The sequence below is a fragment of the Pleurodeles waltl genome, chromosome 1_1, assembly GCF_031143425.1.
Source record: "Pleurodeles waltl isolate 20211129_DDA chromosome 1_1, aPleWal1.hap1.20221129, whole genome shotgun sequence".
In the NCBI taxonomy this organism is placed as follows: Eukaryota; Metazoa; Chordata; class Amphibia; order Caudata; family Salamandridae; genus Pleurodeles; species Pleurodeles waltl.
Window position 1 is genome coordinate 301734670 of NC_090436.1, and position 24098 is coordinate 301758767.

Here is a 24098-nt window from a genome sequence, read left to right on the forward strand (position 1 = left end):
TTTAAATTAATTTTGTACTTTTGTGCCGACATTTTAAAATGTTTTACTATGGTGCGGCTACAATATGTTCCTGAAATATTTAGATTCCAGACATACTAAAGATAACACCAAAGAATATTTAATTAATTGTGTCTCCGGATTCAGCCTTGTTTTTCTAGGATCATCGGCCTTTTTCTAAGTCGTCGTCAGGCATTCTTCAGGTGCTGGAGGACTGACGGGGCACTACCCTTGGAGAGTTATGTTGGTTAATCATGGCAAGGGTAGGGCTGCACGTAACTGCTTCACTGGAAACTGTTTTTTTGGACACTTTAGAGGTAGCATGGCCTAGCAGCGAAGTGCATTCCAGGAAGTTGTTTAATTAATGTAACTCACATATAGTCTGACATATTAATCACACCCAATAAAGGTGATAGTTATACAAAACAAATAGGTCTTTCGTTCATAGTACGGATATGTCACTTTCTAGGGCAGAGATACAATGTCTTGGTTTTGAAGATGTACTAGGGGCTAGGATTTCTTCAAGAAAGAAATAAGGCAACTATGGCCACAACTAATAACACAATGCCATTTTTCTTCTGCATATTGTGGAATAGGCAGAGCTTCCTAAATGCTCCCTTATGTTCGACTTTTATTTTTTTGGGGAGAATGTAAGATATCACAAAGTTCTTTGGTCTAACAGTAATTTTTGGACTAGAGGATCTTGGGTCATTTTAAGTTCACTATTAACTTCTTTGTCTCCAAACCCCAGAGAGAGTCAGATGTTCCTCAATCTGTTGTTCCCTATCGAATTATTTATATCTGGTATGAGTTCATTTCGCAGATGTTTCATTTTCCTCTTGTGCTTGACCTTCATTTTAGTTGCATTGGGACATTGCCAGAGTAAAGGGCGTTTCCTTTTTCTTCTCTCCTATTATTAATTTTAAAGGGGCTTGAGGAATTAATAGAGCAAGTGTTTGTTCTTTGAATATATAGAGGAGTTACTAATGTTATCTTCTTGCTGCCCTCAGTTTGATACTTTCTGTTATAGAGTCTTACTTGTATTTCAAACAGGGATTTAAATTGATAATTTTCCATTTTATTGTTACTCTTCTACTTCATCCCAGTGTCCCAAATCTTATTCCTAAACTTTCTACGGCATCTTCACAGAACTTTAAAGTTTTATGTCTATCTATCTATCAATCAATCAACCCACCTTCACGATCAGAAGTTCTATCCCTCAGACCAATGACTGTGGGGCGAGATGGAATACTTACCTTTACCGAGTGCTACCCTGTTGTCATATCAGATCCAAGTTATAAATCCCAATCTCCTGAAGCAAACCTGTGTTTTTTTATACACTCTTGTGTAAACGAGTATCCACCCAATTAGCAAAACCTGCCACTCAGAAAGCAATGCACAAGTACTCAAAGGCATTGAGACCAGTACTAAATGAAAGTTATACACCAGAAAATGGCCCACTAACAACTGTCAGACCCAGAACCTGAAGAAAAAGCCCGAAGAGAGGTAGGAGGTTGAGAATCGTGACTGGCCAAAGCCGTATGTCCCACGTTAAGACTGGCTGTGACCAAATACAACCGAGCATGCTTTGTACTATGCACAGACAACAGGTCTCTCCAAGTGTCTGTTGCTGAGCAGGTCTTGGAATGGATGCAACTATAACCCATAAACTAGACCAGGGTGAAACTGCTACTAGATTGCCAAGGTGCAATTCTCAGAAACTGTTCTAAGGTTGGAGAAAGATGGATGGTCTTCACTCTTGCAGCACACAATCAGGTAAGTTGGACGGGTGGGAGGGGGGAGTGGAGAAGCCAAGGAAAGCAGATAAGTGGGACAGAACCACTTTCCAACTGAAGGGTGAATGTACATCTCTTCTACAGGTGCAGCAAAAAAGTCCTATACCCAGTGTACCCCCAATAGGGCGACAACCGTCATTTTATACTATCCAGAAAAGGCTAATACTTTACTGGGTAATAAAAACGCCTGGAAGCATGTATAGCAGTTTAAAGAATTTTAAAACAGTTAAGAAAAAAGAGGTAAAGAAAATCAAAAACAGCATTACAAGGCAGCTGTCTAAGCAGTGCTAACTGCTGGCAAACATGAATGATACTTTTTAGCATCCACACGAAACAGACCTGGAGAATATGAAAGTAAAAATGAACGTATTAAATAAGCATGACACCAAAATACTGGTCGGGTGGTACACTATAGGAACCACAGAAATTTAGATGACAACGGCCCCACCACTTTTTTCATCCCACTTAAAGCCCTGTCAAAGGATACAGCTGCATCCATATTTGAACATAAATACAACCATGCATATTTGTAAGAGTGGTAATGGACAATGGAAACATGCACAATTAATCAATGGAAGCTAAAGTTCTTCAAGATGAGAGAAACGGAAATAATTTCTCAAGCAATCTACTAAAAACCCTTTGTTAAAAAAGAAACTATAGTCCTCTGGTGACTCATTATGGAAAAAACCTGACCAATAAACTTTTCTTGGCAAGGTGTATATAATGTTGACTTGACTCAAGTAATAAGGAGCAAGACTTGCTGCCAACCTTTTGTGGATGTTCCTTTTGGGATCTGCAACGTGGAGCTGAATTTTATGCCTGGATTCGGCGGGAAGAGATACTCAAATCAATAATCACTCCATAACTGATGGATCCCAGTCAGAAAAAAATCCCAGGCTGATTTTCCAAAACTACTTCCTACTAATTGTTTTTTGATATGCCCTCTGACAAAGAACTCTATAAAAAAAAAGGTTGAATATCTACAATCAAGGAATCAAGAGGGCTCAAGCAGATTACTTCGCCAACCAAATCGCTGAATCTGACAACAAAGCAAGCAAGATTGTTTAAAAGTTCTCTCATCATAATACTTTATTACTTTCTCTTGAGGCCTCCCTTAAATTATGCACTCTGCTTTCTGACTTTTTTGATAATAAAACTAGCAACATATTGGAGGCTCTTAACCTTTCTGGAACTGATAATCCGACCGGACATGAGCTGGTGGGTGGATCAGCCTTCTTCTACTTCAATAATCAGAGCTTGTTTCTTAGAAGAATTTGCTTCTCTCTCACTAGTTGAATTTGATAAAGCCCTAAAAACATGCAAATCGGGCTCACCTGATGACCATGTCTTCCTCAAATTCTGGCTGCAAATTGTTGCTCCATCAATCCAACTCTCAACCATCTTCTACAGGCCACAGCCAGAGGTGTTGGAAGCAAGCCAAATTAACCCCCTCTTGAAAAAGCCATCAGCTGATAAATCTATTTTGGCTAACTACAGACCCATCTTCTTGCTGCCTCTGTGCTCTAAGATTTTGGAGAAACTAATTAATGACCAACTATTTCTGTATTAGTATTGCATCCATACCAATCAGGTTTTAGCCCTGGTCACAGCACAGGATCTACTCTGTTGGAAGTCTCAGACACTATCAAGCTGGCAGCTGACCAAAGGAAACAAGTTGTTTTAATGCTTTTGGATCTATTTGCGACATTCGATACAGTATCTAACTCTATTCTGCATCAACTGGAACATATAGGGATAGGTAGAGCCGCTTTGGCCTGGATCTGGTCCTTCTTATCCAACAGAAGCCAGGTGATCTGGATGCCACAGTACGGCATCAGACCCTAAGCCTATTAAGTTTGGAATTCTGTTTAATGTCAATATCACTCCTCTGATAGATTTAGTGGAATATTTTGCCGTGCTTGTGGTGTCCTACGCCAGGGCTAAGAAGATTCTTCTCACTTTGGACTGCAATATCCCTATTGCCCAGGGTAGTTTTAAGGGTTGCCTGCTGGCAGTATTTCAGTGGATGTGTTGGAGCAATTTGCAATGTAACACAATCAAAGTGGAAATATTAGTATTTGGCACACCCTCTCACACTTTGGAAGGAGAATACTGGCCCAGTTGTGCTCTGCTCCCACTAACCTCTGACGCTTTTGTTCGTAACCTTGGGATAAAATTTAATAATAATTGCCTTTGATCCCCAGGTGGACAGAGTGGTAGGTGTTTGTTTTGGCCTATTGCGATCCTTGAAGAAGTTTTTGTTTCTGCTACCCATGAAGTGCCAGAAGCTGGTAATATACGTCCTTATCACTTCTCAGCTGGACTATGCTAACTCCCTGTATTGGGGTCTACCAGCATACCAACTTGGAACCCTGTGGTGCAGAACGCAGCAGCTTGGCTCTTACTAAATCTCAAGAGAAGTCACCATATTTGACGTCATCTCAAAGAGCTGCATTGGTGGCCAGTCGGCAAGAGAGTACTGTTTAAAAGGCGTATGTTGGTCCACAGAGCCTTTAATCAGACCGGGTTCCGGTATTTGTCTAATAGGCCTACACCCTACCTTCCTGCAAGAACCTTGTGGTCACCAGATGCCATGTTGACGGTTGTCCCTAAAACCAAAACGAAAAAATGGGGTGGCTCATTCTTCTTGGTCTCTGAATGAAATTCTCTTCCTTTTTATCTTCCGGCTATGAAGGATGAGGGCTCTTTTAAATGCAGCCTTTAAAACCTGGTTGTTTGGTCAGGTATATCAGTAATTTCTTAGCTCTGATAGTCAGTTACCTTAGTGCTGGGACAATCGCTGAGTAGCCGTGCGCTCTATAAAAACTTGAATGATTGATTAATTGATAAGCTATACTTTTAGAGATGACAATCTATTTAAAAAAAATAAAAATTATAGTCTACTGTTAACTTTGACTGATGCAGGTAAATACTCTTCTTTTGAGATGGGCATTGGATTGTAGCTTAGGGCTTGCCTGAATGACTCCTTCCATTGCTCTCCATGACCCACTTCTCACTGTGCCCTATGTCCTTTAACTCAGAGGTTACTTTCCATGCTGTAACACAATTATTGTCTATCGCTGATCCATATTCTACTTTGTAACCCAGTAGTTTGAGCCAACTCAAGAAGGCTACTTGTGGCCGACATGAAACATCTTAAAGGAAGAGGCCATAAGCATGACTCTCTGGTTTTTCATGGATAGAGAGAAGTGCTGGGAGCACATTACAACCCCGCCATCTTGTGTCTGACTCAGGTAGATGAGCTCCAGTCCTAGCAACCGCCTGTAAATGCAGAAGGCTTATCTCAAGTGAACAAACATTTGGAACAAATATTACTAGATGTTGGCCCTCAGGGTTACTGGGAATGTATGGAATGACTGCTTACCTTGGGCTCAAATGTAGCTGGATAGTCCCTTATGCTTTAAACTTAGGTAACTATAAATATTAAAAGGGTGGCACATGCACCATTGTTTTAATCTACTTTTGTAGCATCAATATCTGCTTTTAACACTAGTGCTCTTGCCTTTATTCTTTCCCTACAAAGGAAGAATTGGCATGGCTGATCGGTGAGCTCAGTTCTTTAGACGAGCCACTCAATAACCAGGCATGAATAGGCAAGTTATTTTTTTCCGACATACTCTCTGCCATATCCTCTAACAGCCAGGCAAACAGTGTTAGAGCATACATGATCATTTTATTGACATTTAAAAAAATATATGTTAACACCATTTCCCCTTTTGGCAGCGAATGACACATTTTTTATTCTTAGCTTAACATTTTCTACTGAAGCATAGTGAGAAATTCCATATTGAGGAAGATGGAAGCCATGCCCATCCTGGTATGGTTGATTGAATAGCAACAAATAAAACGACTACCCCATTTCATTACAATGGCAGGATCAATATAATGTGTGGCTTTAGGGTCGGAAGGAGGGATATCACATGGTGAGGACTGGTCATTGGAAGAATTATCAATATTAAACTCTTTAGAAGAGATGGGACGTTGCTAACTTTTTTAAATGGCTTGTCGGAAACAACTTCTCACTTACTGTAGGTCTTTTTATGTTTTAAGTTATAAGATTTTTTTTACTTGGGGCACAACCAGAATGTTCCTGTGCTTAGGCATAGTAGCAGCTGAGGGCTTTATCACTGTTCCTGCTTAGTTGTTATTGGATTCTAGGTAACAAGCTGAAAAAACTGTTCAGAAGTGAGGCAGAGGAAAGTAGTTTATTATAGTAGGATTGTGAAGTAATGAGATTTATTTTCTGCTTTTTGTCCACCAAAATTAGGAATGCAAGCTACAGCAGTGAGCATAATAGAGTAAATTCCCTTGCTCACTTAAGTCTCTATCACCATGTTCATCAGGCCTTGAGTCACAACATAATAGAGACCATTTTCTGACATGAACTGAAAGAAGCTGGTTTAGTGGATGAGGCCGGACATAAAACGTCTCAAATGCATGGTAAGAGGATACGTCTGAATCAGAGAGTAGAAGACAACCAGCATAAGCAGCATGAAGTAGCAGGTCTGACGAGCTGTCACTGTGGACAATCAATAATGGTTTGTCCACAAAAAAGGCAATCTACACATAAGCAAAAGAAGGAATCCAAAAACCGGTGAGCATTTATTCAGAGGTATAAGGAAAATGTTCGCAAAGAATTACTCAAAGTATGCCATACTGCATGCAAGATCAACGTGATAGCCTGGATCTCAAATGTGACATACTGGGAAGGCACACACAAGAAAATAAAATAATTAAACACCTTTTGAATAATGAGCTATAAAACAAAATTGAGCTCCATGGAAAACATCTTCAAACACATCTTTAAAACCTTTCTTCATGTTAGAAAGTGAATACATTAAATAACAAATGTCAGAAATATATACGATCTGTACATAACATTGAAATCTAAGTTACTGTCGAGCCAGTTCTCCAGGGCCTAGAGAAGCCACAGAAAACTAGGAAATCTTTTTAATAAGAACAGTCTTACAGGACAGTGTGATATAAATGTGCAACCCAAGTTACCTAACATTCATTTTTACCCTGTTTCAATCTCAAAAAAATATGTAAAAATCAGAATCAGGGAAAAGGATTTCGGTCAGATAATAGACTACTCAAGGAGTTCCTTCTCCTGTTCTTTTATCAGATATCAGGCTCAGCCACCATCACAGGTGCAGGCTACAATTATAATTGTACCAGGGCAATAATGAACATCTGGCTGAAATTAACATCGGTAACTGACACAGCGAAATTAGGCAGCTTCAAATAAATAATGGAGCTCAGTTGAAGCAATGGTTAGATAAACTGTATGATAAGATCAACACGTTATTGGAAAGACATGAAGTAACAGAACAGCGTATCTTAAATAGTGAAGATATGTTCCTTAAATCAATAGATCAAGCTGCACTGTAGCGCTACAATCTGACATTTACATGAGTTTATGAACATAAAGAGGACAACGTTAGTGTTGTTTCTTATTGTGAGAAGCTGATTAGACTACGTGTTCTCCCAGAGTATACCCAAGATCTTACAATAATGAGGAAACTTTGAGTTCCTTCTCAAACTGGTACATCATGCCAAATATTCAAGAATGTTTTTTGCTAGTTTCTCGGACTAGAGTCAAAGAACTAATTATACTACAGCAATCTGAGAAAAGGCTTTTGAAGTTCAAAAGGAGGTAAATTCGTTCTGGATTTTTTCAGATATGACAGTCAATTATAGGTACAACAGATTAGTAATAAATATGATAGCACTACAGTTAACTGTGTCTATTGAAAGGTTTGGGGGTCCTATTGCTTCACATCTCCTTACTAGTTGCTATCCACTAGGAGGGTTGGATTGGCCTGTAGGGCAATCAGGCAGTGCCCGATGGGCTGGATTGACAGATCATTTGTGGGGTGTTTTTTTAGCAGTTCGTGGGCCTGTTGTTTGCCCAGGTGTGCCAGTTTTTACTGTTGATTTCCCTGATTTTACCACAAGCATTGCTTGTAGCAAAGACAAAAACATTCAATTTCCCAGAAGTGGCAAAACACCCATACAGAGTGTTTGTACAAGTTCAAAACTGGCCTGATTCGTAAATGTGGGGCACTTTTGTTTTAGCCACCTGGTTTGCTAATGGGGCCACTTTTATTTTGGTGCCCGGGCCTATTTTTTTGTCCCATTCCGAACCTGTGCACTAGCGCATGCAAATCACAATGACAAGGAACATTTATATATTGCAGTGGTTATCTACAATCAGGTAAATGTGCCTTAACTCAGTGGGGAGAGACCGTTTTCTGCATCAGATCACAGTGTTTTATTTGTGACTCTTGTTGCAGGCATCGTCTCTGTTGTTTGGAGCTTTGCAGTTCTCAGAGAGATTTCAGTCTCCAAATCAGCATTCTGAAAAACGAATGGACAGACAGCTGTGGGCAGCTACAGTTCCAGAGGTTGCAGAGGACTGCCTTCAAGAAGCTCCTGGTGTAAATTTTAAAAGGGAGAAACAAGTTATTGTGCTTCAAGCAATGTTGGAATTAGAAATTTTACTCTGTGAACCCATAAATTGGCGGTCAAGGTGTGGCAAAGGAAAGGGGGTGGAGTCACAAGAGACAGATTTATGAAAAGAAGAGCCCAGCAGTCACCCTATACATTTATTTTTCAAAAACTCTGCCACAAAGAAATTGGCAACCAGGAGAAATGTGAGTGTGTTCTGGATTAACTTGTCAAAAAGGCTGCATTTTAAAGTATTTTATGGGGTTAAGGCATCTTCTGCAGAGATCTTTGTGTGCCAGGTACATATCAGGGGATAATAATAATTGTAATATAACTCTAGTGGTTAATGCACATGCTGGAGAGATCTCCATTTTGTCTAGTCGTTGTTTTGATTCAAAGTAGAGAGTTATGGGTTGCGGGAAGAGTAGACTAAACAGTAGGTGATTAGGGTAACAAAATGTAATACATTGTTATTCTTGATGGAAAGAATGCACTGGCACCATGAGACAAAGGAAAAAGCAAACACCACAATGTACAAGAGCAAACACAACAATGTACAGGGCAAGTGTACATTAAGACAGTTTATATGCTTCTTGCCACACAGCAACTGTGCTGTTGGTGGAGACCAGATGTTAGGGTGACATAAATACAAGTATGTTGTGCTTATAGTAACACAGTGTGGCACCAAAGGGGTCATGGTGGTACAAATGAGTCCTTGGGTCGAAGTGCCTGCAGGTCATGTAGAAGGGACACGTAAGTGGGTCCCCATTATCAATCTCTGCAAAATCATTGTTTTGGGAATTTAAGTGACCCTCCCCCACTAGGGTATTTAATCACTCAGTCAATGGATGTCAGCAGAGTCTGTATACTAATCTGTGTTCAAAAAGAACGGCTTGAGTCATGTCTTTCTTATTTTGTTTCAGTTTTCCATTGACACCATTTCAAATCACTGTCACTGTTTCCATTCTTGGTGTAGTGGTGCGTCCCTTTTGTGGCATCCCGGTTACAACGTATGATATTGCGGTGTTCTGTTATTCTTGTTTTTATGCTTCTTGACGTCATCAGTACATACAGGAGATTGCAAGTGCACTTTTTCTGATGTAAACTACATGTTTGGAATTGCGGTTTGATAGTCCTTTCAACTTCCTGTTGTGAACCCCTGATCTACCGCTCATCTTTTTTGTGAAAGGGCATACATGGCAATTGTCGCGAGGAGAGTGCCCACCTGGTGGCAGTATGCCCACAGGGTTGTCCATTATCCATAAGGGGTTTTCTATGATGAGTGTGTACCAATATGTCTTTTCCCTGTCCATGCCAATTTCTTGTTAATTTAACTTTGGTAGTCAATATTCCACAGTGTTTTTATGCCTTCCTTCATTAGCTGACCAACAAGAACCTGCTGAACCTGGGCAGATTATCACAAAAAATGTTCTTGCTATTTTGAAGTTCACATGATTTTATAGCTATGACATACACTGTACAATGGCTGGTGCTAGTCTTTTTCAATAAAAACAGCTTGCTTAATGCAGGGAAGAGGGAGCAGTGCAGAAACTAGGAGACATCTACCAATAGGGGCTACAGCTACCCAACAAACCTGCACTACATACATACAGGGGAAATTACCATACTGGAGTCATCTGTTATATACCCAAGCACCACACACACATCGGGGCAGAGGATGCTCACAAACAAATAACAATAAGTTATTTACACTTACATTTTTTCCCCCAAGAAATTTGGGTGTCAGACTCATCCTCTTTGCAAATGGACACCAATTACATCAGATAAATGGACACCACAAACAAATTAGGATTATAAAATATAATTTTACTCTCACCCAGTTAAATTATCTCCTTACTGTCAATTGGTTTTCACTACATCAGAGACAACACTCATAACACAAGAAGTGAATGATATCTTAAGAAAAGAGACAATAGAGAAAGTTACCTTAGATTTTAAGGGTTTTCTCACCAATTTATTCTTAGTACGTAATTCCTACAACAGTTACTGCCCTCTCTAAAACCTCAAACTTTTAAACAACGTTGTGATGTACAGACACTTCAAGCCAGATGGGGGAATTGCTTGAGAGATTCCTTATAGAATAGAGAATTGTTAGGATGGGGGATCTGAAGGATGCTTACTTCTCAGTTCTTAGTCATCTTTCCCACAGACCATGTCTTCAATTCAGGTGGAAGTACACTCTGTATTATTTTTTACTTCCTCCCTTACAGTCTGCCATTGCCCCTCCTGATGTTTCACTTAACTCTTAAAACCAGAAGTGGGTTTCTTGAGATCTCACAGGGTTCGCATTCAGGATTATCTAGACAACATGTTAATAATGGCCAACTCTCACAAGATCCCCACCACACATATTTTGGTTGGTAACTGTGCTTCAACAATTGGGATTTTGTGATAAACCAAAAGAAATATGCCCTAGTTCCAACTCAGACTATTAAGTTCCTAGGGTTTATAATAGTTACTGTCAAGCAAACTCTTTCCATTACTCAAAAAATGTTAAAGCTAAAAAAGAAGGAAATAAGGGCACTACTCAACGTGGACAGGTGTTTCCTCAGGAAGTTAGCTAGGATTCTAGGACTATAATCTGTGTCTATTCAGGAAATTTTTCTAGCTCCACTACATTACCAGTCCCTTCAACGCCTGGAAGCCTGGAATAGAAAATCAATTTTTGGCCACCACCCATCATCACATTAGAGACCAATACCAGCAAAGCAGGTTGGGAGGTATGTAGGGGGAACAGGATCAGAGATGGAAAACAGCCCACAGAAAAGCAACAATGATATATAAATTATTTAGAACCGCTCGCCGATTCCTTTACAGTAAAAAGTGTGGGTATTGATACAGTGAAATGTTGCAATCTCCTACGAATGAACAGGGTATCAGCTGTCCATTCCTTAAACAAGTTCGGAGGGGCAAAATCCAAGGGTCTAGTAGTCCTAGTCCGCAAATTCTATTACTTTTTTCTAGACATAGGAATAATGCTCAAAGCAAACTATCTTCCAGGAATTTCCAGTTCAGTGTCAGGCTGGGGTTCCAGATTTCTGCAACACATAAGCGACTGGTCTCTGGACTTCAAGGTTTTCCAGAGGCTCCATCGCCTTTGAGGTCTGCTTCAGACAGACTTTTCTGCCTCCCGTCTCTGACGGAAGTTACTTTGGTTCCACAGCTGGATGCCAGATCTAGATGTCAAATCAGTAAACGCGCTCCTTCAGTAGTAGGAAATCTGCAAGGTTACACTTTTCCTTCATTTTCAAATGATTCAGAGGACTCTAATGCACATCAGGAGAGATTTGGCATTTCTTGTCTTGGTGACCCCTTTCTGGCCAACTCAAATATGGTTCCCTCAATGTCTAGAACTCTCAATAAACTTCCCCAGAACACTTCCATTATTCCTCTTCGCCTACAGGACCCCATAGGGTTCTCATCACAACTTAGTTTTTCAAGGGCACTTATATATCTACGAGCAGGAAGGATTTCAAGTTGTCTTGGCATGTCCAGGGACTTTCGCAGTAAGTATTGTCAGTTATCAATGTCCCCTAGGCAACTTCAACTAGATCCAATTACAAATATGCATGGTCAGTCGTGGAGTAGCAGATTACTCCAATATCTATAGTAGATATAGTACATTTTATTTTATCCCTATTCACAACAGATAAGGCCTACAAAAGAGTTAACTATTACATATCTGATCATATTATGGTTAAAGGGGAAGCCAATGGACAACATTTCTTTGTCTCCAGGGCCTTGAAGTCAATTTGTCTGAAGCTTCCTCCGAGGCCAAAGTATTCTTCTCTATGGAATATGAAGTAGAAATTAGATTTACTCTTGTCATGGCCTGGCAATGGTCATCTTTCTTTAAAATAGTTATCAGCAAAACTGACGCTGTTATTCTGTCTTGTATTAATCAAAACAGTTTCAGGTGTTAGCGTTTGAGGTGCACAACAGATCTTTTTCTCCACACTGTGTTACTTTTTTTTTTTAATTACTAGACACACCAAGAACCTACCTCTGTTTTTATCCTGCTTTTTCCAGATTGTAAAGAAATGTGTGTGTGTGGTTAAATGTCTTTATTCCTATGAATGCCAAAAATCTGCTTTTTGTTCTCCTTCAATTTCACAACCTCTAGTGTCTTTTAAAAACCCTTATGCTTTAGTCTCTCCTCTGTCCAGGTGAGCCAGGGGTGGGCATTGACGTTTCCCTTTTGGGGCCTCACTCAACATGAGGGGCGATGGCGTCCAAGGCTAATCTTTCTTTTGGAGCTCTGGAAGAGATCTTAAAAGCAGCAGATTGATCGAGAGCTTTAAAGTTTCCTAACTGAGACTCCGGTCTTGTAGTAGAATGGAAATCTCACCCACTAACATGACAGGATATATGGATTTACTAAAAACAGAGAAAAGAATTAGCCCTCCCTTTCTCTCCCTCAAATATAATTCTGAATTTCTCTCTTGTGGTTTGAATGGAGATGAAAGCTCTTTTGCTTTGGGAAGGTTATTTAACTAATGTTTTCACTTTAATGAACATTGTTGATTCCTGGCTTCCAGTTGCACAACTTCAGACCGTCTAAGGATGAAGAATATGAACTTTCAGCAGTTTTACTTTTCTATATTTACCTTTACAAGGATGTAGTTCTAATTGCAAAAAAAGAAGGCATATGCTGTTCGGCAGGTAGAGTTATACTTCACAGTGTGCCATGATTAGGTAATGTATTATGAGGTAACAATTGGGCTGCACCGCTAATAATATGTTAAAATATGCTAGTAACGTTTTTTCATTCATGTTAGGTGTTTCACTTGTTTTTCTTTGTTGCCATCGTTTCAGTGAAGAAGACTTTAGTCATGCTCTTTTCAGCGGTGTCATTAATAGAATCCTAACACCAGTGGGGGAAATTTCCTTTGTGTACCACTTCCTATTTGGATTATATTAAGTATGCTTCCTGAGGCTGTTGGCGCCTGCGTTTGCATCAGCAGCATTGTGATGGAGCACAGGCGTGCCTTCAATTCCATGGGTCAAGTCCTCATGCAAGTAGGGGAAATTATCCTTTTAGATCCTACAGGCTCAAAATCTGCACCCACGTGAACACTATGTTAAAAAAATACGCTACACTGCAACTGTAACCCCTCCTCCAATTTGGAAAAAAATAGAGTCACAGAAAGCTGGTGCAAATGTCAGCTGCATAGGCAGGGCGCTTACATAGTACACTCCAGGTTTTAAAAAGCAGAAGAACATTGTGTAACCCTTTGGGACATTGACAGAAATCATAGAGTATTGATGATTTGCACTTTACTAACAGACACTTAAAATATAAAACAAATGAGCAAGAATGAAAACTGACATGCAGGGACAGAGGTGGCTGTGAGAAAAAAACACCATTATTAAGACATGCAAAAAGGATCCTGTGGAAAATCAATCTCAAGTCGATACACCATTTAAGTCAATTTAAGTCAATCACACCATTTATGAATGCAGTAGTGCAGTGCCAAGGTTTGGACTGCGGCAGAAAACAGAGCCAGCCACCAAAGCATTAGTGTCTCCCTTTAATGAATCAGATAGTTAAAGAAGTGCCCCACATTTGAAGACAAAAACAGAGAGTTTGTAAAGGCATACTGTACATGTGGTTTGCGAGGTATCGGGGACAATACCCTTTTGTGCTTTCTGCAGGCAATGGTTTTGTAATATTGGAGAAATCAATGTGAGCACTGAGCCACCAGGTCGGTCATAAAACAGGCCCAGATACAGCAAAGATACTGACCCACATACTGACCAGCAAGACCAGCCCTTCTGGCACTAGCAGACTGCGCTATAAGCCAGTCTGACCCCGGCAATTCCTCAAATCATTACCAGAGGTCCCTACTCATACGGGCACATGTATACTATCTAAAAGGCCAAAACACATCAGGGTGTTGGTTCAGTAATGCCCTAACACTCACAGAACTCTTGAAATTTGAGAATTCGTAGAAGTGAGACATAAATTGAGTGTACTTGATGATATCACAGGAGATGGTGTCACACAAAACTCAACATCAATGGTAAAGCAAAGTCAGTAAAATAATACAAAATAACAAATAGTTATACAATGAATACAAATGTCATACAAAATCCACTAAAGTATGCTCAGAGCTTTCCAAAGTAATGGTGCATTGTTTCCAGTGTGGTAGAAAAGTCTCCTGAATCCTTTTCAGTTCCCAGGAGCAGTTCTGCACAGAGTAAAATGCAAAATCTAGTCTTTCCTACCAGATGATAAATTTAACCTGTTGTGAGAGCTCAACATGACCACCAAATGTGTGCCACTAGCAGTGAGTGAGAGTCGAGGTCGCTGCATCAACTTCTAGATATAAAACGTATTTTCCCATTATACCTTATCATAACTTAAACGTACACACCATGTTCTTGAAAGCAGCCCATTCACATTTTTTGTGGACACCGTGTAGATTGCTATTTGTCCCATTTCACTCATGCAGCTGTCGTGACCGCTGCATGCATGACATGGGACAAATGGCTATTGAAGGCTTTCCATCGTTACACTTTTTGTTTCTAATTTCACTCCAGAAATGTGCAATAATCTGGTTACGGCACATTTCCTGAAAAAGGCATAAAATGTCAAAACAGGTGCAGAAATGTGTTACGGGAAAATATTTCCCTTTAACAGAAAACTGCATACGTGGCCTGAAGGTGGTGTTGCTGGACAGTGCCAAAGGATAAACACACCCCAAGTAATTGCATACAAGGGGTTTGGCGTCCTATGTGATTATACAATGCACTACAGATGGATCATTCTCTGAAGAGGAGAAAATGTTTAAGAACTGCTTCCTTACACAATTTGATTTGGAAACTTACAGGGTCGAACCTCTCCTCCTCTGACACCACGGCAGACTGTTTCTCTTCATCATTTTCTTGTTCTTGTTCCACATAGCGCAAAATCCAATCCTTCACCACATCGTCCTCCTTCTCCACAGCACCTCCTTTTTCATCTCTCACAGTCTCTTTTTCTGCTGCACCCTAGAAGGAGGAAAGCATTGGCATTTCTTAAAGAACACATCATGACCGTTTATAATTTGTACTGCAATAGTGGTGGTAGCGGGGGGACTGGACTCATTTACTTTGCCATGCTACAGTCAAGCAACTGACGGGTCATTTAACTTATTTTATAGAATTAAGTTGAAGCATAACACATGAACCATGTCCATATCATAGCAATAACAAACAATGACTGCAATGACAAATCCTAATGTAGAGTGGGGGAGGTTGGTGCCAGGCGCAGCCCAAGAGGCGCATCAGTCTGAAAACAGTGCTGTGTTTTTAGTGAAAAACAGTGGGCTGCAGGCGAATGTGCTGCTCTCTAATGGACCATCATTAACAACTTTTGTCACTGACTCTCAAATTCCCAAATTTCTGATAAAGGACCAGCCTTTGGATACTTTTAGACTTCTGGGAGATCAGGCTGCCTATAGGAGGTTAACAATCGTGTATCTGATTTCATGTCAGTGGGCAGGGTGGTCCTTCCAATCACCGGGGTACAACTTCTCTCATGAAATGTGGCAGGTTTAATATCTATCCCCCCCCTCCCGTTCTTTACCTCCTTTATTGAGGAACACAACATATGTCTTCTCCAGGAGACATGGTCGACTGATCCACTCTTTCAAAATGGCTACTCAAATTTTCATATCCGTGCTTTGCCCAGTAACAGGGGCAGGCCCTCCGGGGGGGTTTAACCATTTGGACTGAACATCACTAAACTGCCACATATCACAGTTATCTACTGATTCCCCTGACCTGTTAGGTCTTCGCCTATCATTCGGGACAGGCACAGTTGTGATCATTCTTAACATCTGCACTACAGAGGCTGGGGGGTCGGGTCTCCAAAACCCTCTGTATTCTGGAGGCATTTTTGCAAAACTGTCCCCGGCATCATAAAATCATTGTGAAGGTGACTTAAATGTCACATTTGAACCCCTTGACTGGGATGATCTTCGGTCCAATCACGAGGAGGATCAGGCACGGTCTAATCCCTGCCCTGGATATCCCGCCCATTAAAAGGTGGTTGCAGGTTGCTGTCTAAGTAAAATCATTGACCATGGAATTTGGACTCAGGGCACTTAACTGCAGGACCAAATCAGACGGAAAGGGTTGTCACACATATAACAAAGTCATCCATACTAATAGAAATGATTATTGTCTAGTCGACATAAGACTATGGCCCCTAGTCATCGACATGATGGTTATTGAGAGATCTGAAAGCGAACATAATCCTCTTTCAGTCCATTTGTCAGCTTTGTGTAACCACCTGTCCATGATCAACACCTCAGTAATAGCACCAGAGGGAATCATTCTGGTTAGTGACAAACGTCACCTAAAGTGGAATAAGGTTCTGGCTCGACCCACACTCATCGATGCTGCTAACACCACCTTGAGGACCACATTGATGGGTTTAGAGGCAGGTCCCGCAATCCCCAACGAGGAAATAAGCTTAACTCACACCTCATGCTTCAAGGGTATTGCGGCATACTTCTCAGTAGATATAGCTCCTGATAGCAAGAGGCTTAAGGGTAGGCATTGCTGGTTTAACAAAGAGTGCCAGTTCTCAAACAAGCATCTAATCCAAGATATTAAATCTAAGGATGTAAACGCCATTCGCTCAGCTAGAAAGTCTTACAAATTGGCTATCTGCAAAGCCAAGCGTGAACAAGATGACAAGTGGTGGGCGGAACTTAGTGACGCCGTACAAGAGAGGAACTGTAGTGCATTTTGGTCCCTGGTAGCGCGTGGCTCAGGAAACAGCGAATTGAACATTACAACTAATATTGCTCCAAAGGACTGGGTAGACCATTTTAGTGGGTTGTACTCTTATGACCATGATAGTACAACTCCTGAACATAAGGACCCTTGCTCAAATATTACTCTAACATCCACCCTTCCAGTGCTGCAACTGTTCTCACTAACGGACATAGCATATTCCTTAGATACTCTAAAGCGTGGTAGGGCACCTGGTTCGGATATTGTTCCAGCAGACCTGTTCTTAACCGATATTGCAATCTGGTCAAGATATATCACCATCATAGAGAATGCAATAGCATCTGGGGTGCCAATCTCTGAGTACTGGAAGGGGGCCATAGTGTCCCGATTTTTAAAAAGGGTGACAGCCCTCCCCTGTAATTATAGGCCAATTAGCTTAATAGATTGCGTGCAGAAAGTGTTCTGTCACTGCCTTTTGGGCAAGATTCAAGACTGGATGACGGAACACGACATCCTTAGTCCCTTCCAGGCAGGTTTTTATAAAGAAATATCTACCATTGAGGAAACCCTTAGGTTTCTGCGTTTATACTGGAAAACTGTTTTTATTGGCAAAGGGAATCTGTATGTTGCTTTTGTGGATTTGAAATCTGCATTCGACCTAGTACCCCATAACAAACTGTGGGAAGTCCTTTCCCTAATGGGAATCCCAAGCACATTCTTGTACTACTAACTCGGCTCCATGAGTGTAATTATGCACGTGTCAGGTAGGATGACAAGGGGAAGCTAACTGACAGAATCCAGGTGTCAAGGAATGTGCAGCAAGGGTGTGTCCTTGCCCTCACCCTGTTCTCCTTGTACATTAATGATATCGGTCCCTCTCTACTCAGAGTGAAGGCTGACGCACCATCGTTAGGCACACAGAAGATTCTGGTCTTGCTCTTTGCAGACGATACACTCCTGATATCTAAGACCCCTAGTGGATTACGGAAACTCCTCACGTGCTTTGAGGAATTTTGTTCCATGCGGGGACTTGAAATCAATGCTTCTAAAATGAAACTGTTGACGCTCAATCCCCACAGATCCTTCAGAGGGAAGTTTATTCTCCAGGGTACCCCACTTGAAAAGGTGGGCACACTTAGTTACCTGGACATAATGTTAACTGAAATTTTTTATTGGAAATCACATATTGCAAAGCAAGCACTGAAACTAAGGCGAACAATGGGGGTTTTAATAAAGAATTTTAACCTCTCACGTACCAAACCAATACGCCCTGCAATCCAGATATATGAAGCCAAGACTGTGAGCTCAGCCCTTTATGGCGCTGAACTGTGGGGCTATGCCAAAGACCAAGAAATAACGATTTCTGAAAATAAGTTCCTAAGAAATCTCATGTCCTTCCCACCAAGTACTCCACTGTTCCCCCTTTTAAAGGTCCTAGGTATGAAACGCATTGGCCACAAAGCCCGCCTACGTCCCCTTTTGTACTGGTGGCATCTTTGGACTACCCCAGAGCTTGCCTCCTTTACTGTAGCCCTGCAGGTCATTTTAGAAGCTGACCATTCTCATAGTATCCCCTGGCTCAGACACATAAAGGGGCTACTTTACTGGCTTGGGCTTAGAGAACTATGGGATTCTCCAACCACTACCTCCTTTCCTTCAAAACGCGACCTCAAAAAATTGTATTGGCATATGGTAGACTCTGAAGATCTGAGGGTTGCACTCCACTCTACACTATCATGTGATTTTGCCAACCTAAAAGAGACGTACAAATATGAGGCTTTCTGGGACATAATCACGGTGCCAAGAGAAAGGAAGTTGTACTTCCAGTTCCGCATTGGCACCTTGCCATTAAGACTACTTACCAGTCGTTGGTCACATGAAGAAACAACCATCTGCCCAGCTTGCAAAGCACCCATTCAAAACCTCCTTCATGTCCTATTTGTCTGGCCTGCATACACTGCCTCAGTAGGAAATGGCTGGCCCCGGCTTGTTGACTGCTGGGAGTTCGCAGGTCCAACACAGCGCTCCGAATCCTCAGATCAGACACTTGCCCAATGCTAGTGATTGCTGTTGCCAAGTTGCTTGCGGCAAGTTGGATTATCAGAGGAAAACGTTTATCTGTATAATTGTTTAGTAAGAATGTATTAATTCACTCTGGGAGGGCATTCAATTTTATTATTTTTATCTAATCACATGTACTGTACATATTTTATTTAACCTTGTGTATTTATTTATTGCTACTATGTGCTTTTGTGGCTCTTGTAGGCGAAATAAAGTTCTCTTGACTGACTGACTGGGCTCTCCTACATCATCCTCAAAACGTAAACAGAGCAAGGAGCCACACTGCTCAACAATTTATCTACTGCTGCTTAATACCCACCTTACATCCACTTATGGACCTGTTCAGAAATCGGATATGCATATTTTTTCATGCGTGGATGACAAAAAAGTTTACTTGCGGTCAGTTGTAGGCAGGAAAGCTTTACCATTGTGTAAAATAACCTTCAGCTGTTAAGGAAATACAGAGGAGAAAGCAGCCCAACATTGATGCAAACAAGCGTTATTAGAACCTGACCAAGATCTAAACATCCATGTTTCTAGATCAGCTCCCCAGTTCTGTAAACACACTTCTCATGCCAAGAAAGAGAAAAATCTTTGGGCCACCTTGTATGTCGATCTCGATCTTAAATGTCAGATCACCACTGTGGCACAAGGCTCAATTTTTCAAGCTTCACCACCTACTACCCCTTGAAAACAAAAAAGTCTCAACTACATCTTATAACTCCCTCATAACAGCAAAGGACAATTCAGTGGCAACAGGTTTGCAACACTTTGCTTGACTTTCTCTTCACACCTACCGCCACATCCATCAAGCACCTCCTGTCAGATCATCAGACCAAACTAATACCAACTACTCATATTGAATAGCCTACATGTAAAACCCAGACAAGTGCCAAAAACCAACCTACTGGCAAAGTGCCACCATCAACTCTTCACTCACCTCACTGACTGCCTCCCGCTCTTAAAATTCTGTCACAAACCCAGCTCCGACCGCAGCTTCCGTCATACCCAGCATTACATCAGATAGGACTCAGACTGCAACATCACTGAAATCCAACACTCAAGTAACACCAAGAAAAATTGCCATATGAACCCATCATCAACATCAACCACTCTGCTGATGTATAGGAAAGAACAGTGACTTAATAGGCAGTAGTTACCTGCCAAAGAAAAAGAAACTGGAATATAAACTAAAACTTCATTTTGTCCAAAATCAGAATAGCAAGTCTAGTATCAGGAATACCCAGCCTCACAGTAAATCCATTGTTGGCACTGTCAAACCATCTCCTGGTTCTTCTTCCCTCCTACATATTCGTATTGGTGTCTGGATCTCTTCATAAACTCAAATTCAATGCGGGCTGATCTTTGACAAATCACCCTTTTAAAATCTTTGGCCTCGTTTATCTTCTAAAGACTTTTAAATATCGTTAATCTGACCTTATCCTCTGGCTCCCTTACTGATGAGTAGAAGGCCAGGGTTATGTCACCCCTATTAAAAAAAAAATACAACCTGGAACATTTTGTTACTGGCAACTATCGAACTTTCATGTTACTCACTGCATTGAGTAAAGTTGGGCAGAGAAATGTGTGGCAAAACAGCCATTCAGCTACTTGGAAGTGACTAACATTCTAGATTCCTTGCAGCATCGATCCAGTCCAGGCACAGGAATGGAAACAGCCATGGCTATTGCTGTGCACGCACAATACACCCTCCTAACGATGGGTTTGATCCAATCAAAAGAGTCTACATTATTCTATTTGTGACTCTTAGCAAAGTAAACAAAAGTAGCACAGCTTGGTTTATATCTATTCCTTAAGACTGATCTGTCTCTCACTGTCTCCCACTTTTCTGTCAAACAACTCTCTTGTGCTGTGTCAGGTTTCACGGGGCATCTCAGTCATCCAGTCTGTTTAATATGCACGACAGACCTCTGCTACAATTCTTTAGCTTGTTCAGCTCTTAAGGTACTGACAAGTGACAACCAGCTGATTCTACATTTAGTCAATCTAAACAAGTTCTGTCTGAACCTTGAGTGATTGTCTTATAAGCGTCCAGCACTAGATGAGTTCCAACTTCTTGAAATGAAATGCTAACAAATCCAAGCTTCTGCTAGGTGGTAATCAGAAACATCACTGGAACGAGTCTTCTTAGTACTCTGGTCTTGAGGTCCCACAAAATCCAGAATCTAAGGTGAAGGCGCTTGAAACCCTTCTGGATGAGAAGTTTCTATTCCTGTTTCCACACCCTTATATTCTGGATATGGTCCTTCTTTTTCGACCAGTGAACCTTCATCCTACAGTGGTGGCTGCTAGCATTTTTTGAAGAAAAACTGATTAAATAGTTTTTATTTCGGTCTGAGACTCGGCTCTTAAGAAGTTACAGAAATTTCATACCCTTGCAAGTTAGTAAGTTAGATGGTTAAAGAAACTGACCATACCCCAGTAGTACGAAGAATAACATTCTGGTTACCCTTACAAATCAACTTGAAGGTTCTCTGCTTGATGAAGAAAGTGTAGTATTGAGCAGATCTAACTTGCTTGCCGGACTATTAATACCCTACAGAACCTGCTCAATTTCTTGGGTCTGAAATGCTTCTGTTTCATGACCTACAGCTACAACACTTATGAATGGGTGGCTGCTAGGCTGGGCCAAGAATGGTACCTAGGCCTCAATATCTGAAATAGCCTAATTCAAAAATCGCAATTCATGGTACTGGGTGATTTTAACATTCATTTGGACTGCCCCACAGCTAACGAATCTGTGTCCTGGTTGGATACAATGTACTCTTTTAAACTGAACTAATTTGCCTTAAAGCCCACTCATCTGTCAGGTCATAGAAGTGAACTGATTTTTCCCAATATTATACTGCAGATGCAGGACCGTCTTCACTTACCATGAACGGGTGAATTTTTAATTAAGTTTAGCTGGCCTGCTACATCTCAGAAGGGTGCACAGGTAGGGGAGGCCCTCCACTCATACATTAACATACAAATAAAGATATGCAAGGTGAGTGTCTGGCCTCTATAACAGAGACTACTCCCAAGCTCTCGGACAACACTAAAATTGACGCTAATATGGTTGATAGTTGGATCCGCTCGTCGGTCAACAAACTTGCTCCTATTACGTCTTGGAAATTCTATATAAGGAGACCTTCTGCTCCTTGGTTTACTGAATCACTTGCCACAGAAAAAAAACACTCTGCATAAAGGGTATAAGACGGTAGATAAGGAAACATATTGGGTGGCCCCAAGGAAATACCGTGCCTCTGTCAAGACAAGAGTGAAACAGCTAGTAATGAATCTTGAAAAGATTTTAAGATAGTAAATACATTCATGGCCCCCTACTGCTTGTATTAGAGGTGGGCCACCCTTGTTAGAGTGGTGCGAAAAACTGGCATATTTGTTCCCAAGATAAGATCCTCACAATTCAATCTAATCTGAAGGTACCCTTCGTGGAAGATATTAGCTATATTTCACCCAAGGAAGTGCTTCCTTTCTTCCTATAATTACGTATCCTTGGAGGAGTCTTTTGTAGCCATTCCGAGCATTAAATCTGGCTCCTGTGGATCCTCACTCCACAAATCTGTTAATTATGGGTGCAGATGCGATTAATCCACTTGTAAACAAATTGCTCAAAGACTCATTAACTATGGCATTGGTCCCTTCGGTTTGTAAGCAGACAAAAACCCTTCCTTTACTAAAAAAGCCAACATACCAGCCAACTATAGGTCTATCTCTTTGCTCCCGGCACGGGCAAAGAGAAATTTGCAAACAGAAAACACTCCTGCCATCTGGAGACTAATGATCTCTTGCACACCAGTCAATCAGGTTTCAGGCAGATCCTGAGCCCTTAAACAGCTCTATTTGAGTTATCTAAGCAAATCTAATGTACTTTGGACACAGTGGGTAAGGCAGTGCTGATTTTGTTGGATGTATCAGCAGTCTTTTATATGGTAACTCACTCTATCCTCCTTCATCGCCAACCGGAAGATGCGAGTTAAGGGGAGAGCAAAAGGTGGGCAAACTCCTCCTAGGGAATAAAGAACAGGCGGTTTGTATCCTCCCTTTTGCATTAGGCAATAAGGGTATAACAGCTGGGGTGCCTCAAGGCTCCGCCCCTTAACCTGAGCTTGTTTAATATTTACCTTACTCTTCTTGACTTCCTGGCTGAATCATTTGATGCCAAGAGTATATTGTATGCGGATGACACTCAGTTACTATTCTCCTTTAACAAAGGTGAAGACATTGCCCCAGACTTAATTAGGCCTTGCCTGGCTGCACTGTCCCCCTGGATGCATCAGAATCAGCTGATGTGTAATGCTGATGAGACAGAAATACTCTTCTTTGGCACGGATGAACCTCCTAATTGGTTGGCTTGCTGGCCAGAGGGAGCTCTTTGTCCAGTTCCTCAAACAGAGTTAGTTAAGAACCTAGGATTTCAATTTGATAACCTGTTATCATTCCAGCGTCAAGTTAGATCTGTGGTAGGAACTTGTTTCAGCATCCTCCATGCACTGAAAATGTTTCTGGGTTTTTATTGTCTTTTCCAGCCAGAAAGACTGAGGCCCTCATTACTTCTAGGTTGGACTATACCAACACTTTGGCGTATATTTATACTTTGTTTGCGCCATATTTGTGTCATTTTTTTACGCAAATCCGACGCAAACTTAACTCCATATATATATTTTGATGCTAGACATGTCTTGCGCCAAAATATTGGAGTTAGTCATTTTTTGCCTGCAGAAAACTACCTTGCGTCAATCAGATGCAAGGTAGGCGTTCCCGGGCAAAAAATGACTCACAGGCCCTAGTGCCTTATTTATCCCATGCAAAAATCACGCACGGGAGGAGAAGGGCCTTAAATAATGGTGCTAAGCCTGCTTAGCACCATTATTTAACGCCAGGGTCAGGGCAGGCGTCAGGGGACCTGTGGGCATCTTCCATGGTCAGAGACCATGGAAACAGCCCACAGATGCCCTTCCCTGCCCCCAGGGACACCCCCACCCACCCACACCCACACCTGGA

At 41.2% G+C, this 24098-nt stretch overlaps 1 protein-coding gene across 1 annotated transcript in view; it reads right to left on the minus strand.

The window, feature by feature from the left end:
- The window catches only part of DHX29 (DExH-box helicase 29), a 935315-nt gene that overhangs the window by 645170 nt on the left and 266047 nt on the right, over window positions 1-24098 (minus strand). Inside the window, exon 6 of the mRNA XM_069222079.1 lies at window positions 15117-15278. Coding sequence (XP_069078180.1) covers window positions 15117-15278 — 162 coding nt within the window. The remainder of the gene's footprint in view (window positions 1-15116; window positions 15279-24098) is intronic.